Source organism: Galeopterus variegatus, unplaced genomic scaffold (assembly GCF_000696425.1).
Source record: "Galeopterus variegatus unplaced genomic scaffold, G_variegatus-3.0.2 Scaffold678, whole genome shotgun sequence".
Classification (NCBI taxonomy): domain Eukaryota; kingdom Metazoa; phylum Chordata; class Mammalia; order Dermoptera; family Cynocephalidae; genus Galeopterus; species Galeopterus variegatus.
Window position 1 is genome coordinate 14,094 of NW_007726789.1, and position 12,325 is coordinate 26,418.

The 12,325-nt window shown below is 32.4% G+C and overlaps 1 protein-coding gene across 1 annotated transcript in view; it reads left to right on the top strand.

The window, feature by feature from the left end:
* Window positions 1-10,626, top strand: part of LOC103589351 (eukaryotic translation initiation factor 2A-like) — a 20,480-nt gene extending 9,854 nt beyond the window's left edge. The window contains exons 3-9 of the mRNA XM_008571309.1: window positions 1,924-2,042; window positions 3,064-3,163; window positions 3,970-4,052; window positions 6,707-6,780; window positions 6,922-7,066; window positions 7,196-7,312; window positions 9,947-10,626. Coding sequence (XP_008569531.1) covers window positions 1,924-2,042; window positions 3,064-3,163; window positions 3,970-4,052; window positions 6,707-6,780; window positions 6,922-7,066; window positions 7,196-7,312; window positions 9,947-10,626 — 1,318 coding nt within the window. The remainder of the gene's footprint in view (window positions 1-1,923; window positions 2,043-3,063; window positions 3,164-3,969; window positions 4,053-6,706; window positions 6,781-6,921; window positions 7,067-7,195; window positions 7,313-9,946) is intronic.
* The last annotated feature ends 1,699 nt before the right edge of the window (window positions 10,627-12,325 follow it).

Below are 12,325 nucleotides of genomic sequence, written 5' to 3' on the forward strand. Positions count from 1 at the left end.
TAGTGGAAGGTCAACCTATAGATAAACAAAACATGATGGAGACTCCAGAATTAGACTCATACAATTGTTTATAGACACAGGTGCCAAGATAATACAATGGAGGAAGGATAGTCTTTTTGATATATATAGTACTGGGACACTCTATAAAGAGATGAAGATTAATGTTGACCCATTCCTCACTTCACTTATCAAAATTAACTAGGAATGCATACTAGACCTAAAGTCACAACCCAAAACTATAAAATTTCTAGAAGAAAACATAGAAAAAATATTACTGTCATCTTAGGCAAGGCAAATATTTCTTACAATACACAAAAAGCAGAAAACATAAAAGAAAAAAAACCTGATAATTTTGATTTAAACAAACTTCTGCTGCTCAAAAAATGATGTTAAAAGAAAAGACACCAACCGAGAAAAAGATATTTGCAAAACACATATTTGGTAACAGATTTGTATTCAGAACTCTTGTACACAGAACTCTCATAACTGAATATTAATAATAATAATGACAAACCAAATAAAAATGAGGCAAATGATTAGAACACTTAAACTTTTAATAGATATTTTCTGTACCAGGTTCTGGCATTTATTTCCTGTGGCTCCAATGGTACATGTTGTTCCAGGGCAAGAGAATCAGATGTAGTGTATTATTGATTGTGGTCTTTGTTCGGTTCGTGGTTAACTAAGTCAGACACTATAACTGATTTTTCCTTAAATGTGTCTTTTTAAATTAAAATAAATACCCTCCATTAAACTAAGAATAACTATTAAAGGTTGTCAACAACAACAAACAAACAGGAAAGCTTCATGTAATTCTAAAATACATAATTTACTGTAAGTTGTAAAGAGTCTCGTGAGTGTGTGCATGAATAAATACCCTCCATTAAACTAAGAATAACTATTAAAGGTTGTCAACAACAACAAACAAACAAGAAAGCTTCATGTAATTCTAAAATACATAATTTACTGTAAGTTGTAAAGAATCTCGTGAGTGTGTGCATGTCTGTGTGCATTTAAACAATATGTGATAATTTTTCATTCTTACCAGTTACTGCTTATCCTAACCTTGATATCCTCATTAAAACTGACTAGAATAAAGTCACTTTTGACGATTTCTGGAATAAGATATAGTATTTTTTTTTTAAACCCAAAGAGTTTATTATTGTACATAAAGTCAAATTGGGCCAAACTGATTTCAAAGCTGATTGATCAGTAGTATGATCTTGGCAAATCATCAAGTCATTTCATTTTTCTAAGCCTCAGTTTAACAATTTGTAACATAAGGATGATGGCTCTTATAAGATTATCATAAGGATTAAATGAGAAAATGTACATGAAGTGGCTAGGCCACTACATGGTGCATAGGAAGCATCCAAAAAATGGAACTGCTTTTATTATACAGTTATTGTCATTTTTGTCATTATTATACTATAATAATTCTTATAATCATATCTTTTGGAGACCGCTTTTGAAATTTTAGTAGACATCAAAAGTCTTAATGATTTTCCTAGCTGCTACAGCTTTCATTTATTCAAATTAAAAAATGTGCTTTTGCCATTCTCTCTAGCACTTCTGCCTTCCCTTTGGTTTGATATGCTTTAGCTTCTTTAAAGGCTTTAAGGTTCACTTAAAGGCTGTGTTGTTTCCTTTTCAGCCGAAGGTGGAATCATCCGTGTGCCTTTCTACTAATTCTATATTATTTCCCAACATTAGCCTTACATAGGGGCCTTTCAGTAAAATATACATTTCTTTTTTTAGTGAAGGTGTTTCTTGGATATTTTCTAAAAGTAACTGAAAATTGATTTTTATGAAAAATGAACACTTTGCAGTAATCTATATTTGAAAAGAAATATGAATGTTTTGGTTAGTGCTGGCTATTATAAAACTGTATTTCATTGCTGAAGTAATTTCTTTTGAAACCAGAGTAAATATTATCAATGTCACAAACAAGGGACTGCTGCACTCCTTCGACCTTCCAAAGGCAGTTTGCCTTGAATTCTCACCGAAAAATACTGTCTTGGCAACATGGCAGCCTTACACTAGTAAGTATTTTCCCATTATAAAATATTTTGAGAGGACCAATTAAATTTAGTGAAAAAAAAGGTTTGTAACCATATAAGAAAGTAGTTAATCTTTATGTTAGTAAATAGTGCTTGTGAATATTTATAATCAGTAGTGAACCTTGTACTCTCCAAATACAATATACTGAAAGTAATTTCACAGTATATACCATAGTAAGTTAGTAAAAAGATCCATTATGAGAGAGTTGAAAAGAAAAAGGACAGGGAAGATCTAGAAGTTAAATAACTGCTGCATAGAGAAGATCTCTAAAGATTAAGAATAACTGACTTTTAAAATCAAAACCATTTAAATAATCACTTTAAGTGAAAGGAAGTACAGTAGGCACAATATCTAAGAAGTTTGTGGTATGACAAAGAGTAGGAAATGGTGTGCTATTGTCTAACACATTTGAAGATATCTAATGATAATATATGAACATTTTATGTAGCTGTGCTTTATAGATGAGTAATAAAATATCGAAAACTGATATAGGGGCTTATTTTATGAAACACTTTCTAATAATGTTAATATTGTTTAATAAGTAAACAATAATAGTTCATTGGTGGATTATAAACCTGGGTTTTGTTCTTTCAAGAAACATGGACTAATGAATCTTATTTTTTCAAGGAAATCGAAAATCAGTTAAGAATCAGGAGTGGTTTTCTGTAACTTTTTTCTTTTATCAGTGACTTATAGATGCAAGCTTTCATGATTTAATCCATTTGACAGTAATCTTTGTCAATCTTAATAAATAGGAAATCTCTTAAGTATTCTTAGAATCTGTAGTAGTTAACTCATTTCAGAGATGCTCAGACAGCTATCATCTTGTTAATGGCTTTAGAAATGGATGATTAACTCCATAATTAAGGCTACAGAAAAAAGTTCATTTGAAGCCACTCTTTTACTTGATCTTTATAATCTTGTTCCAATTTCTTCTAAGAATGAAATATTTTTACAAGTGTTAGGAGACAATTACTGCAAAAAATTTTGTTGTTATTGTAGCTTCTAAAGATGGTACAGCTGGGATACCCAACCTACAACTTTATGATGTGAAAACTGGGACATGTTTGAAATCTTTTATCCAGAAAAAAATGCAAAATTGGTAAATAAATGTTTTAAAGTACTTATTATTTATACAGTATTTTAAGTATTGTCATTATATAATAGTTGTTTCTCTGGTATTGATTTTAAAAATAATTTATCAGACCAAAATCTACATATTTAAGAATTTTGTATGTAGGAATGTGTATTATTCCATTTCTGTGCTTATAACAGAATACTTGATTCTGGCTGATTTATAAAGAAAACAATATTTATTGCTTACAGTTTCAGAAGCTGGGAATTCCAAAGTCCAGGGAACACATTTGGTAAAGGCCTTGGTGGTGGAGACAGTGACGGCAGGGTATTACATTGCAAAAATGGTGGAGCAGAGAGAACAAGAGAAAGACAGTTCTTCATGCACTGTCCCTTTAAAGCCCTCAGAACCACTCCTATGAACACTATTTTTAATCCATTCACTACAGCATGTTCCTACAGTCTAATCACCTCTCAGGGCCCCACACTTTCAATTACCATAATAGGATTTCCCAACCTCTTCACAGTCACAGTGGGGTCCAAGTTTCTAATACATAAAACTTAGGGGATACAATTCAAGTTTCAATGAGTTTGGGGGAGGACATAATTCCACTATAGAATGTAACTGAGTAGAAACTTGTTCTGTCTCTTGTTTAGTATTTAAATGGAAAGAACAATATTTTTCTTTTGTATATACTGACTAAAGCTATTAGTAACTTCATATTATATTTGTAAGTATTTTTCCTTGAATAGTAAGCAATATCGCAAACTTTAAAATGTTAATGTAATATTACATTCTGTCTAAATTTTTGTATATTCTTTCTTTTAACATAGGTGTCCATCCTGGTCAGAAGATGAAATTATTTGTGCCCGAAATGTTAACAATGAAGTTCACTTCTTTGAAAACAACAATTTTAGTACGTAAAGATTTATTAAATAATTTTATTATTTACTGTAAATGTACACAGATATCATTACCTTATGTGGCATCATAGGGTTCCTCTAAATACTGCTAATTTATTAATCAAAAATTGCTTTTATATTCATTTACATTACTTTATAAGTCTAAATGTCACTGAAATTCTATAATAGAAAGGTTTTCTTTTATAATAACTTTTTATTATCTGATAATTGCTGTTGAGACATTTGAATACCTCTTCTTGAATTTAATTGCTATTGAAATTCTGTTACATAATGTTTTTAAATGTTTTATTGTGCAGAATTTCAACCACAAAGTAGACACCTAGTCCCAGCTACCATCAGCTCATGTCCAATCCTATGTTAGCCATACATCTATCCAGCTACCATCTCTGTTAGTAAGCTAAGGCAAATCCCAGACATCATATAATTTTACCAGTAAATTTTTTCAGTGTATATATCTGAAGATTAGGTCCCTTAATTTTTTAAACTTAGCCACAATACCAGGATCACAGATCATTAAATATCTGGTCAGCATTTAAATTTCTAAGAATTACAAATGTTATACTTTTTTTAAAACTCAGAGTCCAAATAAGGTACCACACATTGCAGTTGATACAAAATTTTATATCTTTTCAGTTTCTTTTAATCTATAAGTTCCCACTCCATTTCTTTTTTCTCCCTTGTCATATATTATTTAAGAAACAAGGTTATTTGTCTTGCCTATTTTTTCATAGTTTGAATTTTGCTTTTGTGTTCCGTAGTATAATTTAACATGATCATCTGTAGCCTATAAATTGCTAGTTGTGTCTAGAGTTGGTCAGCTGTAGGTTCTTTTTTTGGTGGGTAAAGATAAGACTACATAAGTTGGTGTTCAATTCTTTCACTGAAAAGCATGTAATGTCTGCTTGTCTTTAATTTTATAGGGTTTAGCTGGTCGATTAGCTCAGTTGGTTAGAGTATGGTGCTGGTAACCCCAGTGTCTGGAGTTCAATCCTGTACCAGCTAGGGGAAAAATAAAATAAAATAAAACTATAGGGTTAGCTGACTTTAGTGTTCAATGCCTAGTTGCGTTATTTCATCAGTAGTTGTAAATTGGTGATATTCCAATTTTTCCCCCTCCCTCCTTCTTTATTAGCTGTATGAAGAAAAGTTCCCCATCTGCAATTTGGTTACATAGTGGCATATTTACATAGAAAAGGCAGGGTAAATATTTTTTACCTTTATCACTTTTAATATAATGTGTTCTGTCTCTCGCAACTTCCATTGTAACCAATTAGTTTTTTTCCCCATCCTTAATGAACTATGGATTTAAAATACATGTGTTTCAATCCATTGCAGTTATTTTTCTCACTGATGTTCAAATTGTCTCATCATTGGCCAGTTAGTCTTTAATGACAAGCTGTTCTAGGATTATCTTGCATACTTCCTGCTGTACACCTAGAATTGGCCAATTCTGCAAAAACCCTGGCTCTTTTTCATGGAAAGTGGTATTTAGAGACCACTATCTGGGTTTTAGGGGTTCTCATTATTACTGTGTTGATCATTGTTTCTAGGCCTTTTTTCTTCTTTTTTTAAAGACATAATAATCATGAGTTCATAATGATATTCCCATTTAAATAAAGACTACAGGTTTTTACTTAGCCTCTTCTACCATATTTGTATTGCTTTTGCCAACACCAAGAATCTTGTTTCTCTGGGATATGAGGGGTGATGGTTTGAGAATATCATGTTCACATAAGTACTTACTTACTTTATTCCACATTATGCACACAGGATACATAGAGTAGCAATACCAACAGTAACACCAATAACATGATTACTGAACTTTTGAGTATATTATAGTAGAATAGGAATTAGTAACTCTGATCACATGTACCAAAGATAGCATGCAGACTGATTCTGAGCAGCATTCAATCAGTATAGCCATACACTTCATTTTCCTGCTTTTGAGACTCACTCCAACATCATTGGTTTTGGGTTAGCTTGTTTTCTTGTCTTACCTCTTTGTGAGCATGCCTAAGAAAGGGAGTCACCAATCGGCAGTTTGGTGTGCTACTTTTGAACAGTTATTGATCTCTGAAATTGAACAAAGAAAGAGTAATAACTCTTGGTCCCGTTAACTCAGGTAGCAGTATTGTTAATAGGTGGGTTCTGATTACCTAGCATAGGGTAAGCATTCAGTAAATATCAGCCATTGTTATTATTGTTATTATCATGTAACTATTTATCACATTAGTTACAGAATTTCCATATCCACATTCTACAGTAGCAGGCCGAGGTCAATCTTTCTCATCTAATGGGCTCTAAGACTACTTTATTTCAGAGGTTGAAGAAAAGAGAACTGACATTTATTGAATACCTACCATATGCCTAGCACTATACTCTTAAAATCAGTCACTGGGAGTTAAGCAGTATAATCCCAATATTTGTCCAAGCTCACATAGCTAGTAAATGACTGAGTAGGGAGTCAAGCCCAGGTTTGTCTTGCTCTCACCCCATGCTTTTTCTGTATTGCTCTGCCTCACCTACATGAGACTACAATGAGCAGTATTAGTGTGTGGTTATAGTAAGCTTTTGAAATACATTCAGAGTTTAACATGTTCCTATTAGCTTTTCTCATCAGTTTAACACCATTTGCTCTTTTTTCTAGACACAATTGCAAATAAATTGCATTTGCAAAAAATTAATGATTTTGTGTTATCACCTGGACCCCAACCATACAAGGTATTTGCTATGTTTTTGTTTGTTTATGTGGAATAATCTGTTTTTAAACCTTTTCTTAGTTTTTTATGACTGTAAAAATATGTCCATCTTAGTTTATATGCTTCAAAAAATTAAGTAGTGATTTATGTTTGTGTATCTTAGGTGGCTGTCTATGTTCCAGGAAGTAAAGGTGCACCTTCATTTGTTCGATTGTATCAGTACCCCAACTTTGGTGGACCTCATGCAGCTTTAGCCAATAAAAGTTTCTTTAAGGCTGATAAGGTTACTATGCTCTGGAATAAAAAAGGTACGATAAATATATTTTATCCCTCATTTTGTTTATCAAGTCTTAATTTAGACTTACATTTTTGTTTGTATAAAATGTATCAATGCTTATTTAGTATCTTAAACCTAATTAAAGTTTTTACTGTTACAGCTACTGCTGTATTGGTAATAGCTAGTACAGATGTTGACAAGACAGGAGCTTCTTACTATGGGGAACAAACACTGCACTACATTGCAACAAATGGAGAAAGTGCAGTAGTACAATTACGTGAGTATTCCAGTGGTCTTCCTTTCATACAAACAATGATAGTAAAAAATACTATGCTATAAAGATGATGTAATCTAAATTCTTGATCAAGTGATAGAACTTAGATACCTTAATAACTTTTAAGGTAAAATTCCTCCTAATTAAGAAACTTAAAATCATCCTCAAACATACTCAATTTTGACAATCCAATCAGTTAATTGAGTTATGCCAGCACTTTAATAAGGAACTTCCTGAGAGGTAATTTCATTGTAGTAGCTCTTTTGGGACTTACTTAACTAATTATGACAACAGGTTGATCTAGTGAGTTGAGTACTATTATCTTCAGAGTTGTGAATAATATCTGAGAATGTTACCACTTTATCTGTTGTTTTGATGAGCTAAGTTAACTTTAAAATAATAGTTTTAAAATACTGGCTGCTCCCTAAGTTTTTCATTTTGAATTGAACATATGTAAGTAGGGTAACCTTTACAAAAATCTGTTTTCCCATTGAAGTCAGGAGCAAAACAAAGATGGCTCCCTTTTCCAATATTATTTAACATTCTGAAATATCTAGTCAATATAACTGATCAGAAGAAGAAAGACACATACTATTTTAAAAGGAGAAAACAGAATTATCTCTGCTTATATAGATCCCATATATAGCAACAAAAGTAAGGAATATATAGAACCTATGGGAAGAAAACTTTAAAAGTCTTCAGAGGGACAAACTATGACATTTATTAGTAAGAAGAATTTTATAAATATGTCATTTCTCTTCAAATTAACCTAAAAATTAAATTTAAGTATCAGTTGATTTTTTTCTTTTTACTAGATAAACTTTTGGGTTCTAAAATTGATATTGAAAAATGAAAATGCAAGAATATTTTCAAAACTTTTGCAAAAGAAGAACAGGGCAGGAGAGTACTGATACTACCAGATGTTAAAATGTAAGGCAATTGTAACTAAGACAATTTGGTTCTGGCTTATGGATAGACTGATAAATCAGTGAGACAAAGCAGAGTCCAGAAATAGATCTATGCTTCTATAGCCGTTAATATATTATAAAGTCAGCATTTGAATCAGCGGAAAAAATATTGGTAATTTAATGTGTATTTTGGGGATAACGGGCTAGCCATGTGGAACATAAAGTTAATATCCCTACTTCTTCACCAAAATAAATTCCATTTGGGCCAAAAAATTATACATAAGACTACAGAGGAACTAGAAGAAAATATGGGAGATTTTTTTTCTAATCTTAGAGTAGAAAAAGACTTTATAAATGAAAAATCATAAGGGATAAAAATGATAAATTTGAATATGTATAAAATTATAGATTTCTACATTGGGGGAAGAAAAGATTCCATAAATTAAGCAAAGCAAACAAAAAATAGGGGGGAACATAACAAGGGATGAGTATCAGAAAAGGTGAATTTTCTCAATATATCTAGTAGGCCAAGTAAAATACCAGTAACTGGAGACAAAAATAGGCATGGGACAATAAAAATTATCCTACAGAAAAAGAAATTAGATTACTTATAAATATATTAAAAGGTGCTTAGCTTATAATTACAAAAATAGAAGTGAAAACAAGATATGTCTTCACTTAATAGGTTGGCAAAGATAAAAATAATGAAACTACACAGTATGTATAAAAGTGGGAGGGAAACCTTCACCAAAAACTGTTGAGAAAAGTATAAAGTGGTACAACCTCTTCGAAGGGCATTTTGGTGTATGTTATCAAATAAATGTCTACACCCTTTAACCTAGCAGTTTCACTCCTAGAAACTACACAGTATGTATAAAAGTGGGAGGGAAACCTTCACCAAAAACTGTTGAGAAAAGTGTAAAGTGGTACAACCTCTTCGAAGGGCATTTTGGTGTATGTTATCAAATAAATGTCTACACCCTTTAACCTAGCAGTTTCACTCCTGCAGATATTTTTCTGTACACTCATAGTGGAGAATATGCATCAAGGTTTATGATGGAATACAGTTCATCTGAAACAGAATGAGGTAGATGATAATGTGCTTATGTGGAAAAATCTCCAAGATATAGTCCTAAATGAAATAACAAAAACACGCTGAAAGGATATGCAAGAAATATAACAGAGGGTTGCCTTTGTGTAGAGGGACTTATTTTCTGGTGTGTCTTTTAATACACTTTATATTTTTACTACCATGTGCATATGTTATCCCTTCCAAAAAATTGTTTATTAATAGTAATAAACTATTACTCTAAGCCCACATTGGCTTCTATGAGCCCACATTGCCAAAATGTTTTAAAGAAATTAAGATTCATGGGGCTGTCCAGTTGCTCAGTTGGTTACAAAGCCACCTTGTCACACCAAGGTCAGGGGTTCAGATCTCTGTACTGGCCAGCCTCAAAAAAAAAAAAATTAAGATCCAATAGGGGTTCTTAAATAAATTTATGATTATACATTAATCTCTATAGTATATATCATGTAAGAATATTTTAATTTTAATGCACCTTGAAATTTTGGGAGTTTTTTTTGTTGTTGTTTGTTTTTTTTGTTTGTTTTTTGTTTTTTTACTGCATGACATGTTTATAAGTGCTATATGTTCATAACTGTGCTAATAAATATTGCATTTGTATAATTCTTTATTGCTAATTTGGGTTCTATATTCTTTTTCTAGCAAAAAATGGCCCCATTTATGATGTAGTTTGGAATTCTAGTTCAACTGAGTTTTGTGCTGTTTATGGTTTTATGCCTGCCAAAGCGACAGTTTTCAATTTGAAATGTGATCCTGTGTTTGACTTTGGAACTGGTCCTCGTAATGCAGCGTACTATAGCCCTCATGGACATATATTAGTATTAGCTGGATTTGGAAATCTGAGGGGACAAATGGAAGTGTGGGATGTAAAAAACTACAAACTTATTTCTAAACCAGTTGCTTCTGATTCTACATATTTTGCTTGGTGCCCAGATGGTGAGCATATTTTAACAGCCACGTGTGCTCCCAGGTTACGTGTTAATAATGGGTACAAGATTTGGCATTATACTGGTTCCATCTTGCACAAGTATGATGTGCCATCAAATTCAGAATTATGGCAGGTTTCTTGGCAGCCATTTTTGGATGGAATATTTCCAGCAAAAACAATAACTTACCAAGCAGTTCCAAGTGAATTACCCAGTGAAGAACCTAAAGTTGCAACAGCTTATAGACCCCCAGCTTTAAGAAATAAACCAATCACTAATTCCAAACTGGTAAGTAAGTTTTTACTACTTCAGTTTAGGAAAAGGTTTTACATTGTGCAGAGTCTTTTAGAGATCTTTTTCTCATGTCATTGTGTTACTGATTATAATATACTCTAGGGCAGAAGTCATTGAGGACCTACTGCGAAAGATGGTGAACAGCTTATATTGTTGACAAAGTAATTTTAAACAATTCGCATTTTAAAATTCCTGAGAATGATAACTGAGTATGACATATTGGCTTTGTAGACCAGGGGCTCAAATTCAAATGCCTGTCAGGCCAGGCCAGTAATGTAAGGCAATAGTAAGTGGGATAAAATGATGGGTGAGAGAGCCTGTGCCCTCTTCAAAGGCTATAACAGCTATCCAGTACTAACTGATTTTTTTTCCATAGAAGATATTAGGTCCAATTTGCCAAAAAGTTTGATTTCCAAGACAAAATGAGTCTGGATGCTTTTGTGAAAATTCTCAATTTTTAAAACACAGTTGGTCAAACAAAAACCCATTTTTTTATCCCCAGGCCATTAGTTCCCCACCTTTGTTGTAAGTTTATGAGCTAAATGGCAAAGAAAGCACTATCAGGAAATTACTAGAAACAAAAACAATGTAATAGATAACTTCTCAAAGGAGAAGTGTTACAGGGCAAGAGAGGAAAAGAGTGTTGGAGTTCTTCCCCTGAAGAAAAAAAAATTTTATAAGTAAAAATTTATATATAAACTATACTTAAGGATGTACTTCTTGGCTTTCCAAATAACCTTCACTTTTATAATGTGTTCAACAGTCCCATAATAATTGATATAACTGATGAAACAAATTTTATTAATAAGGATGAAGTTGTGCATAATGGGCACATTTTACTAAAACCAGATAAGCTCATGACTCATAGTAATTGTGTGGACTTTTTTTCTGTTTGAAAGGAAAGATTCTCGGTGGCTACATGGTTCTTACAAGTGTGGAAGAGACTTGTCTACTTATTCTTTCTTCTTGTACAATCTTTAATAAATCTGTCATTTTTTGAAATTTTCATGAACAGAAACTTAGCCAAAGCTACTATAGAAGAGCCCACTATTGAAAGAATTTTTATTGTTTATCATAAAACAAATGTTCAGCAAAGATTGTAAAACTTAACTAATATTGTACGCAATGTGGATAAAAAAGAAATGAAAGAGGCTTGCATTCCAAATTTGTGTGTTCTACAAAAGTGGGTTTTCGTGTATTCAATTTGTTTCAAGCATGGTATGTACACACACAACTTTGAGGATCTGAAATAGTGCATTTGCTAAGAGGCCCAAAACTATAAAACTACTAAAAGAAAATATAGGGGAAGTACTTCAGGAAATAGGACTGGGCAAAGACCCCAAAAGCACAGGCAACAAAAGAAAAAATAAACAAATGGGATTATATCAAACTAAAAAGCTTTTGTACAGCAAATATTCACAAACTATGCATCCAACAAGATATTAATATCCAGAACATACAAGGAACTCAAACAACTTTAACAGTTATAAAAAATAAATAACCCAATTAAAAACTGGGCAAAGAAGCTAAATAGGCATTTCTGAAAGAAAGACATACAAATGGCCAACAGACACATGAAAAAAATGCTCAACATCACTAAGGATCCGGGAAATGCAAATCTAAACCACACTGAGATATCATCTCACCCTAGTTAGACTGGCCAGTATCAAGAGAATAAAATGCTGGCAAGGATGTTGAGAAAGGAGAACCCTCCTGCACTGTTGTGAGATGGTAAATTAGTGCAGCCATTATGGAAAACAGTGTGGAGTTTCCTCAAACAACTACAGATAGAACTGCCATA